Here is a 21,083-nt window from a genome sequence, read left to right as displayed (position 1 = left end):
TTGATGTCCCTCTGCTTCAGGGTGTGCCCTGCTCTGATGGAGCAGCCAGGCAAGTAGCATCAGGGAGTGCTGGTGAGCAGGGAGCTCACAGTCTGAGCACCCCTTAATCCTCTGTAGGTCTTTAAGAGGAAAGGTTTGAGCCTTCTCTCTGTTGAAGCCCAGACAGAGGGGAAGCAGCAGCTCCTGAGAGCCCTGGCTCAAGCATCTCTCTTGGTAGCCATGGGTGGGGGAGGGGAAGGAGAGGAAAAGAGTCTGAGTGGAAGAAAGCTAGCACTCTAATTGTCTCTGTCCCTTTACAGAAGGCAGCCCACCCAGAATATCCAGGCTCTGGGGTCATGCAGATCCCCCCAGACCTACTGGCTTCCTGTGTCTCCCACAGTCTAGACAGGAGTTGGGAAATATTTTTGTGGGAACGAGCAAGATGAAAACTGAGGGGCTGAAGCTCCGTGGGGTGAACAAAGTGCATGGTGGGTGGAGAAGCCATGTTGGCTCAGGTCTGTCATGATGGGAAGTGACCCAAGGGGGCTTAGCCTGGTGCTTTGTCCTCAAGAAGTTCTAAGTTCACTGGCAGCTTTTGGGCTTGTGAAGATAGAAAGGCTCTCCAGCAGCTTGGGAGCCTGCTGACTGCCAGAGATGTGAGGGAGGGAGAAACAGACCACTCCACCTATCCTTTTCACTGGACTCCAAGCCTGTTCGGGGATGACCTCTGCCAACATCTTGTTCCTTCCTGTTCAACATCTTGTTCAGTTCTGCAACTTCTTCCTGTGGAATCTCTGGTAGGTTCTGGCACTTTTGCCTTGGAATTATACCTGATCTATTATTGTTTGTTTTTTCTTTTTCATCTAAAACTTTTCCTTCTTTCTGAGATGATCTGGAAGCTGGTGTCTCTGGTCAGCCATCTTCTCCATCCCCTTGCACTGATACCTTGAGGACTCAAGGAGCCAATACCTTGAGTAGTCCTTATTAGCACACTGAGAAGGAAATGATTATAATTTTGTCAAGGGCTCTACAGTTGTCATTACAAGTGACAGAGGAGGTTCTCTCTCTATTCCCCCCCCCCAGCTAAATTAGGAAGAATTTTAATCCTATTATTTGATATAATTTTTAGTTTATTATAAAGCACCATCAATCTAAACTTTTCTTGGGTTGCCTAAGAAAAGGCTGAAATACCGCTTACAAATTAACTTTTTTTCTTACACTAAGCTATGTGTCTTTAAGATGGTCATGTCAGAGAAGAGACTACATAGAAAATTTAGTTTGGCTTTTTTTGGTTTGTGTGGAAAATTAGAGATACACTCTTGCTCAGAGGCTGAAACTAGTCTGATTTTTATTCTAAGAGCAAATTAATTTATTTTTCTTAGTTGTCTCTATAGTCCCAAAGAAATGGATATTTTTAGTGTGTTGGGGATGGTTAATAGGCACAAAAATACAGTTTGATACTTAGAATGAACAATATTTGATAGCACAACAAAGTGACTATAATCAGTGATGATATACCATTTTGTAAGTAACCATGAATAAACAGTGCCATCAATAGGAGAGGAAACCTTCCACTTCACTTTCTCATGTTGACACAAAAGGATAATTTGGAAAAAATTGACATTTTCATTTAGAACTATCAAAGAAATACAATATATTTCATTCATTTTTATGTGATTAAAGCTTCACAAAGATCTTATATGTGACTGAAAATAATGTGTTATGAATGTCTGTTCTGAAGCTGGAAAAAAGAATGATCAGTACACAATTAGCCAAATTGTTATCTTGGCTTAATTTACTGCAACCCTATTTTCTCTAAGTACAACAATGAAAGAGAATATTGAATATTGAAAGAGAATCCCACATCTTTTACTCTTCTGCAATTAAAGACAACAATGCACTAAACTTTTACTTAAGTCAATGAAAGAGTCACTTCTAAGCTGCACTGGGTATTTAAATAGAAACAGTGTTTGGCTGCTATTCCTTTGCGTCTTGGTGAAATATTCCCAGTCCTCAAAGAGCTACATTTTGTATGAAGCTTAACTTGAATATTGAGAATGGTACTCAGGAAATGTTAAATAACTCTATAGAAGTGTGGAGTGAACAAGTGTATCTAATAGTTTTCTATATAGAATACTATGAGACCTAATCATGCAGAAGGTAGGAAGTCTAATGTTTCCTACCCACATTAAAGTACCTGAGGAATATACACCTCTATGTAGAAATTGAAATTATTTCAGAGATTCTGATTGCATTGGATTGTAACTATTAGCCTCTGCCTATGATTTTCTACCACACTCCAATAGACAGTAACACATATACTCACATGATAGACCAAGGCAGCATAAATCCACAGAATAAATACTTTTTGGAACCTGCATATGCATTGTAACTTACCAGTTTTTTTATCCGTAATGAAATTTGGTTATATAATACCAAGTACAAAGGCAATTTACTAAAATCAAGACCAAGCTCAGCTTCAACCAAGTGATAAAATACGGAAGCCTGAAAATCCAAGCTTCCTTATCCACGTAAATTGACTTTTTTCAAAGATTCATTTTCCTATCAGTACATTGCCCACACTTCTAATTCTTGTATCTTAAAGAAATCAGGAAAAAAATCTGTAAGCACTTTAAAAGAACTGTTTTATGCCTTTTAAAGAGATGTGAAAAGGAAGACATTTTTTCTAGTACTCTTGCCACAAATTTAGCCCTATGAATAACACTGAGGCACGAAGGTGGGGAATAAACTTATAACCATTAAGAAATCTGTCTTAATGACTGGTCTGACACTTCATAGTCTTTGTTGAGATTTGCCTATGCACACTGATTTGATGGAGATGGCTTCCATAATATTTGTAGAATTATCCATGCTGCTCCCACTCGGGATGTTTTAGTTACTTCCTTGAGTCCACACCCTTCCCATCCTGCAAGAACCAGTTCAGAAAATAGAGCCAATATGCCTTTCCCTATTCTCCTCCTGGAAGGACTCTCTCTGGCCTCATTCCCATGAAACTTGATTTCTACTTTATTACGTTTCACTTTCTATATTGTATTAAGAGTATCTTATCTACTAGAATGCAATGTAATTGCAGGAAGGATGGGTGCCTACTTCACCTTTACATAATTAGAGTGTTAATTGAAGGCCTTACACAGAAGCACTTAATACTGAATAAAATGGCTTCTCTCCCTCTCTACTGCCAACTTTACATCAGGCTCACCAACCACTTTCTCCAGCAAGCATTTCCTCATTGACTCCATCTCTTTTGCAGGATTTTTAAAAACAATTTTGTGTCCACTCCACAAATTTTTTTATCAGGTGCATACTGTGTGAAAATTAGTACTCATTTGCTTTTATGTTGCTCTGGAATTTTTCTAAAGTAATTTCAAATATGCATTTTTGAGGTCTTCAATAAGATGATATATTCCCACTGGCCAAAAACATATTTTGCTATTTTTTTGAGATCTTCCTTCCCTATCTTCTCACCCTAAACCAATCTACTAATCCCCATTCCCTTACCCCATGGCCCAAATGGTTCATAAACCTCAGCCTGCCTACTCTGTGTGTTTTTACATGGCCTGTGGACCAAGAATGTTTTTTATGTTTTAAATGGGCTAAAAACATGAAAGAATTATTGTTTGAAGTGTGAAAAATGATATAAAATCCAAATCTCAGTAGCCATGATCATTCATGTATCTATGGCTGCTTTCGTACTATAACAGCAGAGTTGCATGGCTGCGACAGAGAGTCTATGTCTTGCAAAATCCCAATGAATTATTTGGCTCTTTAAAGTTAATTGACCTCTGCCTAAACATCTGCTGACATGTTGGTTTTGGGATCTGGTTGTCTTCTTTAGACATCTATAACTTTAGTTTTTATATGTTTTAAAAAAGTTTTGGCTGAGATTTTACTCTTAAGTTCAAGAGGAAACAAAGTTATCAGAATCTTCACATTGACAAAGTATTTATACCCACTGAAGACACAACTCCAGTTGTGTTTGTATGTGTGTTAATCTATGGAATTCTTTTAACTTGATGTCTCAAATAATTTCAAAAAACTATGCTTCCAAGGGATGTACAACAAATTCTTTGGGAAATGGGAAGTCACCTCAGAATAGTGACCACAGCTTTTGTTTTTAAGATTTCAGCTCTACATCATGACACTGTGTCTTATAAATCTGAGGTCATTATCAAGGCAAATTTCATAAGATCACAGAGTTACATAGTAACAGAACTGAAGAATATAATCCAATGAAAAAGAAAGGATCATCCATCTGATTTCTTTGCATAAAAGGCCACTTAAATGTCCATGGAACTGCTAAATAGAAAAACCAACTCACTGCCAAGGATCTGAACTTGGGCCAGTACATAGCACCTATTATAGGCTTTTTCATTTTTAAGATTTTGTTTTTCCCATAGGAAATAGATGGAAGTAGACTGAAACAAACAAGACAGCACTCCACATCAGCTGCTGCAAAAATTTGAGAGTTCAGTCTCTGTTACTAAACTTTACCTATAAGATGCCATGGTTTAGAATTCAAAGTGCGCAGAAGAGAAATAACCACAAATTAATGTATGTATTTTCTCTCAATTGGCAGCAGTGAATCACTGTATAAGATAATGGCAAGAACAAAAATTATAACATAATTGTGAAAAAATATATATTCCTTTACCTTGTTCTTGCTTAATCCTCTCTCTTTCTGCATATCCTGCAGTCAGCATATTAATTCTGTTAAGCCACCTGAAAAAAATATATATTGAAATCAGTAATATTGTAACTCAATTTCTTGTATTTACTTCCTAGAAATATGTATTTTAAGATGTCTAAGAATATATGGAATAATCCTACATATAAGATGTGCTCTTTGCTACTCTTAATACATGGAATCGTCAATGATCTATAATAGTATAAATTGCTCCTACACTAAAGATGCCATTTCAATAGAAAAGTCTTGGGCAAAGCTGTTAATATCTCTAACATAAAGTGTTTTGAGATGATCAAAGCTGCATTAATTCTGTTTCTTCAAATGTAGAGGCACTCCAAGTATTCCTACTGTTCTGTTTCTTCAGAACAAATACTCCTTTAGAGATATTTAAATAATATCAAGGTTAATTTATCCTGATGAGGGAGAAAAGTTATGGACCTTGCCTGTCAAAATAATAGTTTAATTATGAAATAATTGTTTTGATTAAGCTCATTTAAATTTAATGATCCAATAGAAAATGCATCTCAGGAGTACTTCAGAAACTTGTCTCTACAAGGATATTAGGTTTTCCAAAGACCCAATGAGCATATACAATTTTAACCTCTGTATAAATACTGAAAATGTATTTTCATGAATAGGAAGTTAACAATATATCTTAGTTTTTCTTTCCTTTTTCAATAGTGCTGCTATTGCCAACGTAGGGACTATCTGAAGCAAAACTTGATTTCAGTCTCTTTCTTTTGTCCCACCAGAGCTCTCCCTGTGTTCATTATTCCAACTATTTGCATTGTATCAGATTATTAAATCATTAAATCTTTAAACAACATCACAATCTTCCATTGGTCAATTCTGAGCCATGATCCATATACTTTCCCAAATCAGAAACTGAGAAAAAATTCACCTTTAAAACTAGCTTGGGTAAGAATAGTTAACATTGTTAAATTGTGAAATAATCTGATCTAGATATATTTTTAAGAAAAACTTGCACTTAAGACCTTTTTCTCCTAAAATCTGATCTCCCTTGTCAAGTGTAAGATGTCATTCTTTGAAGTGACTCATATATTTCATCATTTATGCCAAATGGTATTAACTATGCATCAGATACTCAGAATATCTTGAAAGGGAGGAAAGTTGTGTCTTTAATAGACAAACCCCATCTATGGAAATTTAAGCATTAATTTTAGAATAAGTCACTTAAAGCTCAACTTTATTTCAGCAAAACCTACAATGTAATTATTACCTCAAGTGTACTTGGGAAGTGAAGAAGGGACTGGAGTAGGGATGAAATAAGGAAATGGAATAAAGATAATCAAGTGAATTTAGTAGCATGGTATACACATACTGTGTAGAAAATTATAAACTATAAGTCAAGAAGTCAACTTCTTGACAAATAACCTTTTAAAAATGACTCTAATCATTAGTGAAAGGTCAAAATTAAAATCTAATCTTTAGTTCATTTGTAGTGAGACAGGGGTTGAATTTGTACTATAAGGCAAATCTTACCATTCCTGGGAAAAAGATTGACCTGGTACTTTTTGGGTAAAAATGATGATAATACCATTAAAGGAAAACTTATTATTGAATTTTAATACAGTGCCTTATATTTACTGCTTTAAAAAATATCAGTGAAATTTCATTTTGTGAGAAGTCTACAGTGAACATTCTAATGAGATGCCCAGAACTGGCACAGAATAATACGTTGAGACAGAAATAGGAGTAAGAACCATGAGAAAAATGTATAAATAATAATTACCAAATAGAAATTGGTGAGTCCTTACAATTACTAGGACATATTGTATGGACATGCTAAGGAATGACCAAATAAATTCAGTAGTATAAGCCTTCAGAATACTTTAGAAATATGATGTTTTGTTTTCTTTCCCCCACAGATTTCACACAGACCAGAAAAAGATTATTTTTTAATGTTTCAATGCTCATTTCTGATAGAACAGATAGACAGTAGTGGGGTGCTCAAAAATGCTTTTACAGTTTGCCTCACAAACTTATAGCTGCTCAAAAGCAGAAGGTGAGATTTTAATATGTTCTATGTGTGTGAATATGTATGTGTGTATATATATATATATATATATATATATACACACACATACATATATACACACATTTATTGGGGGTGTATGTGCGTACTCAGATTTTATAGAAGAAAATTAAATTTGTAGATTACTTTTTAACTCCAATTACTAGGTCTCATCACCACTGGCATTATATTTTTTTTAATTAGGAAAAGAATATTTCTCTGTACCATGGTGTATTTCATAAAAAGTAGATATGATGTTTAAAATATTGTATAATAATCAGATAAAGCATATATTTACTATAATTACTATAATTACTTTTATAAATATATCATCTCTTGAAGACCTAGGTACATGCTGTTAAAAGATTACATATAGAACAAACCAAAACCCAGATCATCTTGCTATTATGTAACAACCAGGTGACTGAACAAAAGCTGTAGGTGGGTGCTTCTCCCTGTCATTAATTTTCTGTGAATATTTTTAGCACTGATTCTTCCCCACTTCTATTAACAAGTAATTTTTTAAAAATCTGCCTATTGAAAGTAGACATTAGGAATGGGACTATTAAAAAAGAAAAATGCAAAGCAAAATAATAAAAATCCATTATAATTAAATTTAAAAAACAATTCAGTATTTTGGAACAATTTAATTCTGAAAGTTGTAGTATACAATGGCAAACCTTATATCAACAGCACTCTTAAATATGTAATGTGAAGATGACATTTTTGATCAGGCTCATTTTTTTTCTTTGACCCATTGCTTAGAAAAAGCAACAAAAGAAACCATATGGATTTGGTTTAGCTTTTGTGATATACGGAACCATATATATCCTGAGGAGTATTAGGGAAGAGCAGTAACATCAGCATCTTTTTGAAGCTATTGCTAACATGGGTTGAGGAATGGAGGCCAAGAAGGGTTTTACAGTTCATAAAAATGCATTTTTAAACAGATAATTTTAAGCTTAAAAAGATCCCAATTAGCATGTATCAAGAATGATTAATTTGAGTTAATTCTTAGAAGTGACTGGGTTCTAGTGCATCCATTTTGTAAGATAGGATATGCTCATGCATGCCACTTATTTTCAATTTGGTCATGATGTAAACCCTTTGTGTTTATCTCAAGGTTATTGAGCTTAACATGTGATAAAATGGATAGTAACTAGAATAGAATTATAAAGTAATTAAAACACAAAATACAGGACCACACCCTTTCCTCCTTCATGTGCATGTGAATAAACATTTTCATTTTGAGAACAAGGAGAAAAAGCTCTCCAATTCTGATTGCCTAGTGTGAAATTTCAAGAATGGTAAGTTACATAAATCAAGAGAAAATTATGAAAACTACATGAAAGTTTCAGTTCTTTTATTAATAATAAAAGATTTAATCAAATGTTCTCAACTTTTTTTTCCATTTCCTTGTATTTATATCCTTGCTTTAGAAAAATCATGCTTGTACTCTCAAGTTTCAAAGAATAAAATTACTTATAGAAGCACATTAAGCATTCACTTAGTGTGTTCAAGCACATTTATGCAGCTACACAATTTTGTGCTTAAAAATACTTGGATGCAGTTTTTTTAGAGACACACAAGGAAAGGTAAATGGGGAAGAACCTAAAGTATATATATATAGAGAGAGACAGCAAACACTTATATAGCACTTATAATTTAGCAAGCATTGTTCTAGGCCCTTTATGTGTGTTTATTTACTCCTTACAAAAGTCCTACTGATAAGGATGGTTATTATTCTTACTTTATTCAAGGGTCAATAACCCAGCATAGAGAGGTTAAGTTTCTTGTCCGTCTCATAGCTAGTAAATGGTAGAGCTAGGATTGGGATGGTTATAATCCTCACCCATCTATTTTTATTGTACAGATGGACAATAATAGGAATGAAGAGGTCAAGTTCTTTGTCCAATGTCACAATGCTAGTAAGTCGTAGAGCTGTTAGACAGTATGGTTCCAAAGTCCATGCTCCTGACCACCATGCTATTACTGTTTCTCCCTAATTGTAGGCAGGTTATATATGAAATATGTACAGGCTGGTTAAGTTATAGAAAGGAGAAAAATTTGAATCTTAAACCCAGTTTCTATGATTCTAGAAGAGGAATAGGGGAAAGGAAAGAAAAAGAAAGAACAAAACTCGTAATAGATAAAGCAGAAACACAAAGCAGAATGTGATAGATGATGTGAAAAAAATAGATACATAGGTTTTCCCTGAGCCACCACAGAGCTATCAGCTGGCTATATGGCTGAATGGTTCTGTCAAGTGATAGATGAAAGGTGACAGAAAGAAATACTAACTTCGCGTAGGCCTGAATTATTGAGATAGATATTCTGTCAAAAATAATTAGCACTAGAAAAAGTCAGTTTTTCTGGACATCATTTTTTTCTCTATCTGAGAATAAATTTTAAGACATATTCTTGAAATAAACTTAAAGAAATTCTTTTGTGGTAGATTTTTTTTGGGCCTGTATATGGATTTGGTAAACTTGAAAAATAGTTAAGTTTATTTGGATTTTTAAAATGTTGTTCTTTGAAATAAAATATGCCTGCATAGAGCCATAGCTGGGTCCATTTTATTGTAAACTGATCAATTTTCTTAATATTACTATACAAAACTTAGACTTCTAGGCCTAACTGGTCTCTGCATGCTTTGAAATTTAAGTAATATTTTACCTGTTCATATCATCAAGATGTTCAGCAGCAAAATAAAAGCTTTTGATTTTAGGATGACAGGCTTTGAATGCACTGCAAAAGGAAACAAAGTACATTTACTTTACTACAAATTGGGAAATAAGTTCAAATCAAATAATTTTTGTGGGTAAAATTGCCTCAACATCTAACTTGAGTTCATATATATAATGCTTCTACCATGATGACAGAAATCAGTAAAACTTCAATTTTCTGGCTATAAAACTGCTCTCCTATTACCTCAATTTGAAAGCATTAGATGAGCAAACTATAATTTAAAAGCTGGATTTAAAAAAAAAGAAAAACTCTTTCCCTTCTCTCCCTCTCTCCAAATAAAATCAACTTACTATTTCTTGCGGCATTCACTGGCTCGATCGATTTTAAATTCAGGCAGACTGATGAATCCTTCTGCTTTTTCATCCTAAAGAGGCAACACTCTTGTTTAGGCTATTATATACAAAGGTTTGAAGCTAAGGATACTGTATAAGCATGCCTTACATACCCATACTAATAAATCTGTTCATTTAATTTCTCAAATTTGAAATTTTAAAGAATTCCACTCTTACCTGTTGCAGTCCATAAAATGAAGGTATATCTTGAATATTTAGAATACTAGTAATTAAAATATGTACAGAACTTTTAAAAAGTCCTTTCTATATTAAAATGAAGATAGAAAATTCTTTAATTCTCAAAGTAAAATATATTTGATAAGTTATTTTCTGGTCAGAACATAACTGTAGTCCACATGTATAATTCACAATTTTCTATTATTTTTAATGTTCAGATATAAAATATAAGGACATCTATGGATTCAGCTTCCCTACAGCAAATCTCTTATCAAAGCTGAATTAATTTTTTTCTAATTGTATCACAATTATTTTGTGTATTCAAGAGCTTACAAATGAAACAGGTCAACTTGACTTTCAAATATCTGGTTGGGGTATGTGCTCTCTCTATATTTAAAGGTCATTTTTCACCTGGAAAATTGAATAAAATCCTCCTTTCTCTAATGCTGGATGGAAAAATAAGATAAGAGAATTATCTAAAATCTTACTTTAGATATAAGTCATCCCAATTAAGCTAAGACTATCTTTGGCTCAACCTTTTAATGGTTCTGCCTCTTCTGCTTATGACCAAGCTCCTCAGATTTTTACTATCTCAAACTTTTATTTGATCTGTGCTATACCAGTCCATAGCTCCTCATATATTAAAATCAACTGAGCTCATATCCTCATTCACTACCTCAAAGAAAAAAAAAGATTCTCAATTCTTTTCGAATATATATGCATATGATTTATTTTAATGCTAAACTTCTATGCAAAACTTAAAAATTTGATGCTGCTAATAGTGGTTGAAATGTGTTATAAAAAAGGAACAGTATTAAATTTTTCTAATATTTGAATATTTTTTTCTCATAATCTTAAAGACAATATTTTCAAATCTTTTTCTCAACTTTAACTTCTACGTTATGTTACTTTTGATGTCCTTAACTAACCAATTCTAAATATTTTTGGAGTAGTTATTCTCTCCCCATAATGAAGTCACAAGGAATTTTTAATTATTCCTAAAAAAATCACACTAAGGCATTTCTTACAATGTATACTATAGAATTATTCACTCCTCTCTCACAAGGCTAATACAGCAACAATAGCAACTTGCTGATTGAAATTTTTATCAATAAAAATAGGTCACAGTTTTTCATCACTTAAACTTTGAAAGATACAATATAATCTAGTATATGGCAGGAAAATCTACCGGTGACCTTACAATAAAGAGAAACATGGAGATACTATATCTTGATAATACATGATTGGCATATAAAAATTATTGAATATATTATCTGTTAAATGAAATATAGATAAAATTATGATATGTTTACTATATTTAAAATAAAACACAATTAGGTGAAATAGAGGATTAGGTAATTGTGTGATTGCCACAAAAATGTCAAAAGTAGAGAAAACAATCAAATCTTTTTATATAGGTAATATAGACATTTCTGTTAAGTAGCAAAATATTAATTCAAATTTTAAAAATGAAATAAGAGGCTCATTTGAAAAATATTACTAACAGTGTACGTTTATTGAGCACAGTATGTGCCAGGCATTGATACATTTCATTCATATGATAGCCCAGCAAGATAAGCATTATTATTACTCCCATTTTGCATATAAAGAAACTGAGGCATAGTAACTCAGGTGGTGTGATTCCTAAGTCTACTGTTTTAAACATAACATAAAATAATGTAACATAACATGACAGCCTGCCTAGGAAACATAAAGCCCTCTAGATACCATGTGTTATGATCATAGACATACTAATGTTGTTAAATTATATTTCAACAATTAATCTTCAAACGGAAATTGATGAATGTCTTAATGTAATAGTATTTGTATAAGACTATTCGGACAGCACACTCCATTAAACCATGTACATTTTTTGATAAAATAAGGTCACAGTAGAAATCATTGTTAAAAAATACTAACAAAGTGAACTAGTCTACTAGTTAATCTTTTAAGAAAAACTGAAATAACTTCAGATGATATTAATTTACTTAAATTGTCAAAGGGCTTCTCCCCCCACCAAAAAAAAAAAAAAAAAACCAAGCAGAAAAATATGTGAAACTTTGAACAAAAGAAAGACATTTTTAAATCCATATCAAATGTCCATGTATAATCCTTTTAGCTAAGCTATTGCTTGAAATAACTTGGTATTTTTAGTTTAGATATATAGAATTTTACTATACTTTGTGCTTCAGACATATTGCTACATTAGAATCATTGAGACTATCTTTCTAGAACCCCAAAATGCAATTATTTTAAGAGGGTGGATTGAAAAATAACTAGCAGAAGTCTCTTGAATTGTCTTAAGGTAATTATATGATTTTAAAAGATAAGTCTCAAAACAGTGATTCCTTTGATTAAAGACAGAATGGATGAGAAAACAAAACATGCTTTCTCTTACCTCCTCATTAATATACCAGTATAGGGATGCATCCTTTAGGACAAACCAGTATTTCTTCCATTTCTGTGAAAAATAACTCTTTGCATCTTTCTTTTTCCAGAGCCAGCCCTCACAGTCACCACGGCCAAGATCTTTGCAAGAAATTCGTCTTTTGCTCTTGCCTGCTATAGGACCTAATGATAACAGTGGGTAGAAATGCTCTTTCAATTTTACAAAAGGTATGAAGGTAGAGGATTAATCTACTGATCCCCAAAGTAAGTCTGGGTACTTAACAACTTTAAAAATTCATATTTTCACATTGTATTAGAATAGAAAAACATGAAAATATTTAATATTTACCCCCCACATAAATGACACACAATTTAATCTGAAATGTGTAATCTACTGGTGTAAAATGAGACCACTGGTGTAAAAGGTACCATGTATTATAACTGAAATGAGAGGTAGCTTGTCTTGGCAGCTCTTGCACTAGGGGATTGTGCTCTTCCAAACCACACTGGGCTCAGGCAAGAGGGGATGAGTGAAGTGTGCTGGTGATTATCAAAGTGCAAAATAAGCAGGTAAAGATTTCATTTCCTTTTCTTACCTTTGTTTTTCTTCTTTGATTTGTGCTGCAGAGAGGACTGCTGAAATGTCTGAAATCAAGGATAGGAAAGAATGTTATCTGATACTCAAAGTGCAATCTGGAGCATCAGGATGTTACACAGAACTTTCGAGAGCTCAGTGATGACTCCTAAATCTGCATCGGAGAAAGTATTCTCTTTTTCCAAGCCTCAAACCAAATTCATATATATTTTGTCACTTAACTTTCTAATCTCCTAAGAAACAGGAGAGGGTATTATATTTACCCTTATTTTGTAGGTAGAGAAACCAGGGCACAAAGCACTTGTAAAACTAAGGGCTTTTACACACACACACACACACACACACACACACACACACACACACACACAAACACACACACACACACATACACACACACACCCCTTTGTATCTTTCTTAGGTGTTTATTGTGCTTTCTTAGACAATATCTCATTTAATTCTCACAAAATCCTATTAAGTAGACAAGCAAATATGACCATCCTTGTTCCTTTGAAGTTTGTTCTATTACATTAGCCACAATCCCCTACTGATCTCCTACTCCTTTAGTCCTTAAATATTGGATTACATTTAGTCCACTTGGATCAATATTTTCTTCTCATGTCTACTTCTGTCACTATTATTGGTGACTAATCTTCATATAGATGATGTCAACATCTTGGCTCCCCAGTCTCTCATCTCCTATGATCTTTATTTTCCCACTCCTCAGCTACTCACCTCCATGACTCTTAAGCATATTCTAGCCACTGTCTCTAAGACCTACGATTTACATAGTTCAATACCCTTATGCCACCAATTTTTAAAAAATCTTCATTGAGGCATACAATTCATTGACCTTACCACCCTCTTGTGCCTTGTATTTCTTTCCTTCCACTTGGTTTCCATGGGATGTCATTATAATCATTCCCTTGAATCACGTTACCTGTCTCATACCTGCCTGGCTAAACATCCATCCCAGTTAAACCCACCTGTCTGTTTAAATCATGATAAGTACCTGAACAGCTTAATATGTCTAGAGAAAAACCCACAACTATATTGACTTATCTAGCTTTAAATTAAAGACTACAAATCACTGGCTCCAGTCAAATAGCCTGCTAAGCTAGGCTGTTCACTGGTGTAATAAGATTAATTATGTTCCCCTGATTAGCTAGCTAACAGGGATGAGAGATAGCATGTATGCTTTTAATTCACAGATATTCCTTCAAAATGAATTTTAGGTAACAGATTCTTTTTTTTTCTTTATCAAGATATATAGTTAAAGGGCAACCTGATTTTATTTATATCAAATCTGGTGGTCTTTCAAAATACTAAATTCATATTTTGTGACACTATTATCTTTGTTCATTAAATAACATTCTACTTATGTAATAATTTTTTGTTCTATATATGATTTACATAAGTATAATGAATATAATATTATGAATGGGTACCAGTCCTAAAGATAATGGTCAGGTAATTGGTTGACATATAGTATATCTTAGAAATAATCACCCAAGTGTCAAAGCAATATACATATGTATATATGTGGTGTGTGTCTGTATACATATATATGGATATATATTATATGTATACATATGTATGCATACATAAAACTTTGCAGCATCCATAGTTACAGAAATTCACAAATTTTGAGAGAAAGCATAAAAGATAAAACCCATTATGCTGGGTTGAATTTCTTGAGTGCACTTTGCTTCAAAATAATAACTCAGGCTAGTGTGCTGAAGTATAGTTAATTTACATATAGTTATTTTCCCTAAATTGTTTCTCTGTAAAATTACTGATTGTTTTTTTCCTTTTGTGCTTCCACAAGTAATCATTATAGTTTTACAGCTCATTATTTTGAAAAATGACAAAGATGGAGGTGGTTTGTTTTTAGAAAGCTACATGGATAACAGGCAGCTTGAAAGAACTGGGTTATATAATGTACCTCCTATGCTTTTTGCATGCTATCCTTAGAACCCAAAGATCTACTTGAGTAATGTACACAAAAACATGTCTTATGCTCTCCAGGTTTTCTTTTTTAACAATATTATTTTTTCTTTCCCTATAAATATATTTTCATAAAGATCATTATTACAGAGTATAATCAGTGCATATACTGTTGAAATCTGAGAACTCCTAGGCACTCATCATAGATTTATCCATCATTTAAAGAAGCAAAGCCTTAGATGTTTTTTGTAGATATTATAAATATTAAAACAGAGTTCTCTTAAGAAAGATTTCATTATTTTTCCAAGTGACTTGGTATTTTCTAAAATGAAAAATTTAATTGACATATATGCTTTTGAAGGTAATGAGAAAACCCATTAAAACTCTACACAGTTAAGTCTCTGTGCAGAACAGAGTTAATATAGCAGGCCTGAGGCTGCTATCTCAAAAGGGCCTATTTATAGGATTGGTCCTTGGTTGGCATCTGGGAACTTGGCTGGTAAACAGTTTCCTATAAAGATATGAAGCTTCCCTAAATGATAAGACTGTTTTGCCTATATGGGGAACAGAATATCTGCTTTCCTTCTGGGAATCTGGAATTTTGGTAGTTGCTAGGCAGAGGATACCTATGTGACCAATTCAATAAAATTCTTAGGTGTTGAGTCTCTAATGGGCTTCCCTGGGCAGAAACACTGCACATATATGACTCTATTTTTGCTGCTGGGGGGAGAGTGTACTCTGTGTGACCTATAATGGGAGAGAGCGAGCACGGGAAGCCTACATACAGATTTCTCTAGACACCATAGGTGTCTTTTCTCTTTACTGATCTTGTTATATGTCCTTGCTGTCTGTATCGCAGCAATAAATCTCAGCTGTAAGTTCAACTATACGTTGAGTCCTATGAGTTCTAGCAAATCATTGAACATGTGTGTGGTCTTGGGGACCTCTGAAACAGCCTCATATGCAAAAAGATCCCTTACAAACTTAGAAACTGTTCATTATTCATACATATAATTCATGTCATCAGCAACAGTGTTATTAAGCATCCTTGAGGTGCAAATTTATGACGCTGTATAGTTTTTTCTAATAGCACTGATGGAACTATTCTCAGTGACAGAAATTTAATTGGTACCGTTTTTTCAGTTTTAAGGAAATTATATAAAATTTAATAAGGGCAAGACATTAAGGACAGACATATGACTATAATGGATAACACAGGTGATCATATAAGGTGCTATGACAACTAAAAAAAAAGAGGCATGGCCTGGAATCTTTGCATTCATGATGATAAATGTATCTTGTGAGGGTGAATATTTATAATGTATCTCATTTCTATATGTTTCATATTAGCTTTCAATCACCTTTCTTCCAGGTTTATGCTCAAGTAAGTATATCTTTTAGAAGTTCTTTCACAGTCTGTGAGTGGCAAACTATTCTAGTTTATGTTTGAAAATTCTTCACTCTTAAATAACATCTTGGCTGGACATAGAATTCTGAGTTGAAAATGATTTTCCCTCAACAATTTAAATACATTATTTTCTTTGGCATCTCTTTTTTCTCTTAAGACATCTAGAGTTACTCTATCATTTGTTTGTTGTAATCTGCCTTTAGTATCTCTGTAATTTTTAAAATATTTTTCCCTCTATCCCTAATAATCTGCAGTTTCACTATAATGTGTCTAGGTTATAACTTATCTTACTTAATCCTATTTGGCATTCTTTATGTTGCATTGAAAAGTGTTATTCAATTCTGAAAATTCTCAGGCATTATCTCTTCAAATGGTCTTCTTTAGTAGTCTCCCCTTTTTTCCCCCTCTAGATATATGTTGGTGCCTCTCAATTTATCTTTCATGTGTCTCTCATATTTTTTATTCTTTCGTATTTCTGCAGTGGTCTTTAGGTGAATTCATTCTACTGTCATCCGATTTCCTAATTCTCCAATTGTATCTAAAATTTATCTTATCTCTAGAGTGTTTATTTCACTGGCTATATTTTACATTTTCAGGATATATCCCTTGTCCTTGATCTTCCTGTTTTTATTTCAAAATTTATTTTAAGGGCTTTTGTGAGGTTCTCACAATTTGCATTAATGAGGAAAGAATCACTTGATTGTTTAGTTCATTGCCTTTTTAAAAAGTATTAATTTTCTTTAGATGCTTTGGAATTTTAGCTTGAGCGTTAGGTTTTTCCTGAAAGGAAGCTTCTTTTTGCACTCATCCCTCCCTTGCTAAAAGTTATGCTGTGTTTTCCTTGCATTCCTCGGGTGCTTTCAAACACTAAGCAGGCCTTTTAGTGGGGGAATAGGTTGCTGTCCTATCCATGTGGTCCAGGTAGGAGAGGCTTGGCCCATGGTTCTGAGTATACATCTGTCTTTATTCCCTGTTGACACCCAGGAATTCAGTTTTATACAAGTCTTAGCTCTGGTCAATGGTTGTATCTTTATTCGACCTCCTTACTCATCCATGAGGAAGTTCTGCTTTCCTTCCTAGTTGGTTTCACTCAGTGAGTCAATCTTTAGGTTTCCAACATAGCTGAGGTCCATGTGTTCTCTCACACTCATTAGAGAACACCCTCAGCCATCTCCACCTCTTTCTGGACTCAGATACTAATAGATATCTGGCTTTAGCTCTCAATTGTCACTGAGAATTTTTGTTCTTTCTTCTGATCCCTGGAGATTAGATCTCATTTTTTACTATGAGCATCTTTTTTTTTTTTTAAATTGCTATGTATTTTGGATAGGGTGACTGTGAGAGTGTGTGAGCTTATAATGCCTATGGACCACCAAAAATTGATTCCTTTTGTAAGCATTTTTAAAAGTCAATTCTCTTAAAAACTGTATCTTCAACTTATTTCCTAAACCATCATTTATTAAAATCTTTCCAATGCCTTCACTAGCACTTTCTGTTTATTATAGTTAACATCTGGGTGAGAAAAAGTTCTTTGAATTTTCTAAGAATGTTCTATAAACTCTAATACATTTACTTATGAATTTACTTATGAATTCATATCACTAACAAAGACTTCCTGACCGAGCTTAAGGCTGCCTAACTCAACAGATTTAACATGTACAAACCTTAGCTCATGACGTCTACCACTTGCCAACCAAATCACCTTGTCTCCTAGTCTTCTATACCTTAGTAGAAGGTAATTCCATTGTTTCTTCCCTAGTGGCTCAGGCACAAAATCTTAGTCAACTTTAACTCTTTTCTTTCTCTTACACCCCATAGCCAATCCATCAGCAAGTTTTATCAGCTCTGTCTTCAGAATGTATTTACAATATGGCTTTTTCTCATTACTTCTATTACTACTACCCTGGTCTCAGCCACCATTATCTCTCACCTAGATTACTGATACCTTCTCACTATTCTCCCTGTTTCTGCTCTTATCCCCTCTAATTTTAACATAAGAGCCAGAGTGATCCTGTTAAAATATGATTTTTATCATGTCATTACTATATGCAAAACTCACCCATAGTTTCTCATCTCACTCTGAGTAAACATCATATCCTTTCATTGTTCCCCTGTTACGTCTGGCTACTGCTCTCTCCCTTGCTAATTTTGTTCCAGCTACACCTACTGTTACTAAATTATGCCAAATACAGTCCTATCTCAGGGCCTTACCCTAGTTGTTTCTTCTGTCTGGAATATTCTTTAGCTAGATAGTGTCGTGGCTCATTCCCTTACCTCCTTCTGGTCATTACACAAATGCTTCCTTTTTAGTAAATTCTTCCCAGGCTTCCCTATCTATAATTGTTAACCCTATTGCCCTCAACACTTCTGGTTTGCCTTCTCTCCTTAATATTTAGCATTATATAAAGAACTTATATTCCTTATTTATTACCTGGACTTCCCTTCAAATATAAACTCCATTAAGGAAAGACAATTCTGTTTTATGTATTGCTTTGCCCCTGCCTACAACAGGATCTAGCACAGAGTAGGTGCTCCATAAATATTGGTTGAGTGAACGAATGTTGAACAAACCATTGGCAAAGACCACAGGATATAATCTTAATTAGCTGATTATTTTAACCTGAAGAAGTTCACTATTCTATGTATATTACTGAAAGTTCCATTCTTTAATAGGCCATTCCTCTTGGTAGATAAAAGTTTCTTTTTATCCAATCTCTAGCATTACTTGTACTGAGATTGTCTTAGTGCATTTAACAGTTTAAATATAAATTCAAGATGTGGCTGGCAAAAGTACATTAAATCTATGTCAAAAGATATTTATGCAAATAATTATATGATGAATTATGAATGAATATGTTGAAATCATAATTCTATCCATAAAAATAGAATGTGCTAAAATAAAAGGCCATTATGAAAGTATTGTTGATCCTCTTAACCATGGTGATGCATGCAATAGTATTCTGTTTAGCTATAAAAGATCTCTTTTTCAGACACTTGTCTGAAAAGACCATTTGTCTTTCATTTTGTCCACAGATGTTCTGTTCAAACTTCATTCCCCCTCTTTTGAATGGGGAAGTGTGGGGGGAGGGTAATTTGGGTCATTCTTATCCTAAAATTTTCAGAAGCACTTATTTTAATTGTGGAAAAAAATGACAGTTTCTGTGTTACATTTTGAAAACTCAGCTACTATTAAATTCTTCTCAAGTTGTAAATTGCCACACTTATGGGAAAAAATTGTAATCAAAATACTCTCTTGTTGCAGTATAGCAACTTCCTCTTACTGTAATTTGCTGCAAAGTTCCAAGATTTCTTTAGTGACTAGTCAAATCAATAGCTTATTTCTTATACATAAGAAAAGAAGATGCTTAGTAATTTGAAACACTTGGGATAAATGATAGCTGCTTCTATATATTTAATTTTTTAATAAACAATTTTAAATATTTCACCAAGAAAAATGTTTTCTCTTACTTTCTAATTATTGTATATAGGCAGAAAAAAACGCTAAATATGAAAAGTGGGGTAAGATGTTAAGGGAACTAAATATTAAGCCAAGAAATCTTCAATTCACAAGAAATAACAGCATATAACTTAAGTCTGCTGTTGTTGGTGGTGGCCTTGCCTGCTCTTATGCATCAAAGAAAATCTTGGAGCCAAGTGGGGTGACGGATGTGGCACAGCACACACACTAGATCTTTCAGTACAGTGGGATGAGGTAGCTCTGGATTCTGTCAGTACAGTTACCCTGAATTTTTATTGACTGGAAATGGCTCTATACTCACTCAAAAATAAACTAATAAATTAGCAGTCAAATAAGAACAAAAAGGGAGTAACTGGGAGGAATCTAGACAAAGTTAAACTACTTAGGATGGGCAGAGTCAGTATTTCATCAAAAGAATGTCATGCAGCATCTGATTATGGGAGTCCTCCTTTTCCTATACAGTGGTAAGGTAGGAGGAAGGGGAGGGTTTACTTGGTGAATATTTGGGAAGGCTAACAAGAATCACCACCCTTGGGAGATAAGAACTGACATTTTTAGATCATCATAATCACCTGTCGAAGCGTATTATGTGGCAGGCACAGTTATTAGGCACTTTATATACATTATCAATTTTAATCTTTATAACAAATATGTACAGTGGTTATCATTGACCCCATTTTAAGGAAGAGGAAACTAAGACATAAACAATTTGCTCATGATTACACAGGTGGGTGTAGTGTTAAAAATCCAAACCTAGGTCTGTCAACCCCAAAACCTGTGCTCCTAAGTACTAGGTACATTACTGTGTCCCAAGTAAGTATTCTATAGTTATAGTAACGATGGGAGAGAGAAGAAAAAATGCTTCTGACATGAAGATATCCATTTATTAAAACCTCCTATGACATGTGATACAAGTACATTGCTATGTGAGAAGAAAGAATTCTACAAAACAGATATTGGTAAGGATAACACTTTTATATTAATGGAGATAATTGAAACCAGTAACATCTTATCAATCTCTAATTTTCATGCTTTGTAATTTTCTTTTTAATTGGCAAGTTGTATTGCTCTGTGGGTTAGAAAAGATGATTTGCAGGGTTTTTTTTTTTTTTTGGCAACCACTTATCTTCATGAGAGGAAGGTTCATGTTAAGATCTTAATTTTGCAAATGAGACAGAAATCAAGGTACAGAAAGGTTATAAGGCTCACCTGAGGTAGATAAGGATGTGCTTGAAATCACATTTTATTCTAAACTTATAAACAGTGTTAACTGAACTTGGCACAATTAAAAAAA

At 33.7% G+C, this 21,083-nt stretch overlaps 1 protein-coding gene across 6 annotated transcripts in view; it reads right to left on the bottom strand.

Annotated features, from left to right (window-relative positions):
- CNKSR2 (connector enhancer of kinase suppressor of Ras 2) overlaps positions 1 to 21,083 on the bottom strand; it is a 268,980-nt gene that overhangs the window by 54,317 nt on the left and 193,580 nt on the right. For all 6 annotated transcript variants that reach the window (XR_012916031.1, XM_012784628.3, XM_020285003.2 and 3 more), the window contains 5 exons: positions 12,961 to 13,009; positions 12,375 to 12,547; positions 9,758 to 9,831; positions 9,396 to 9,467; positions 4,652 to 4,719 (listed from right to left, as the gene is read on the bottom strand). Coding sequence is in view for 5 of the 6 variants with exons in the window: in XM_012784628.3 (XP_012640082.1) it covers positions 4,652 to 4,719; positions 9,396 to 9,467; positions 9,758 to 9,831; positions 12,375 to 12,547; positions 12,961 to 13,009 (436 nt within the window). In the remaining variant the exon portion in view is untranslated. The remainder of the gene's footprint in view (positions 1 to 4,651; positions 4,720 to 9,395; positions 9,468 to 9,757; positions 9,832 to 12,374; positions 12,548 to 12,960; positions 13,010 to 21,083) is intronic.

This window comes from Microcebus murinus, chromosome X (genome assembly GCF_040939455.1).
Source record: "Microcebus murinus isolate Inina chromosome X, M.murinus_Inina_mat1.0, whole genome shotgun sequence".
NCBI classification, from domain to species: Eukaryota; Metazoa; Chordata; class Mammalia; order Primates; family Cheirogaleidae; genus Microcebus; species Microcebus murinus.
Note: the sequence above shows the minus strand (reverse complement) of the source record. Positions and strands in the feature narration are given on the sequence as shown.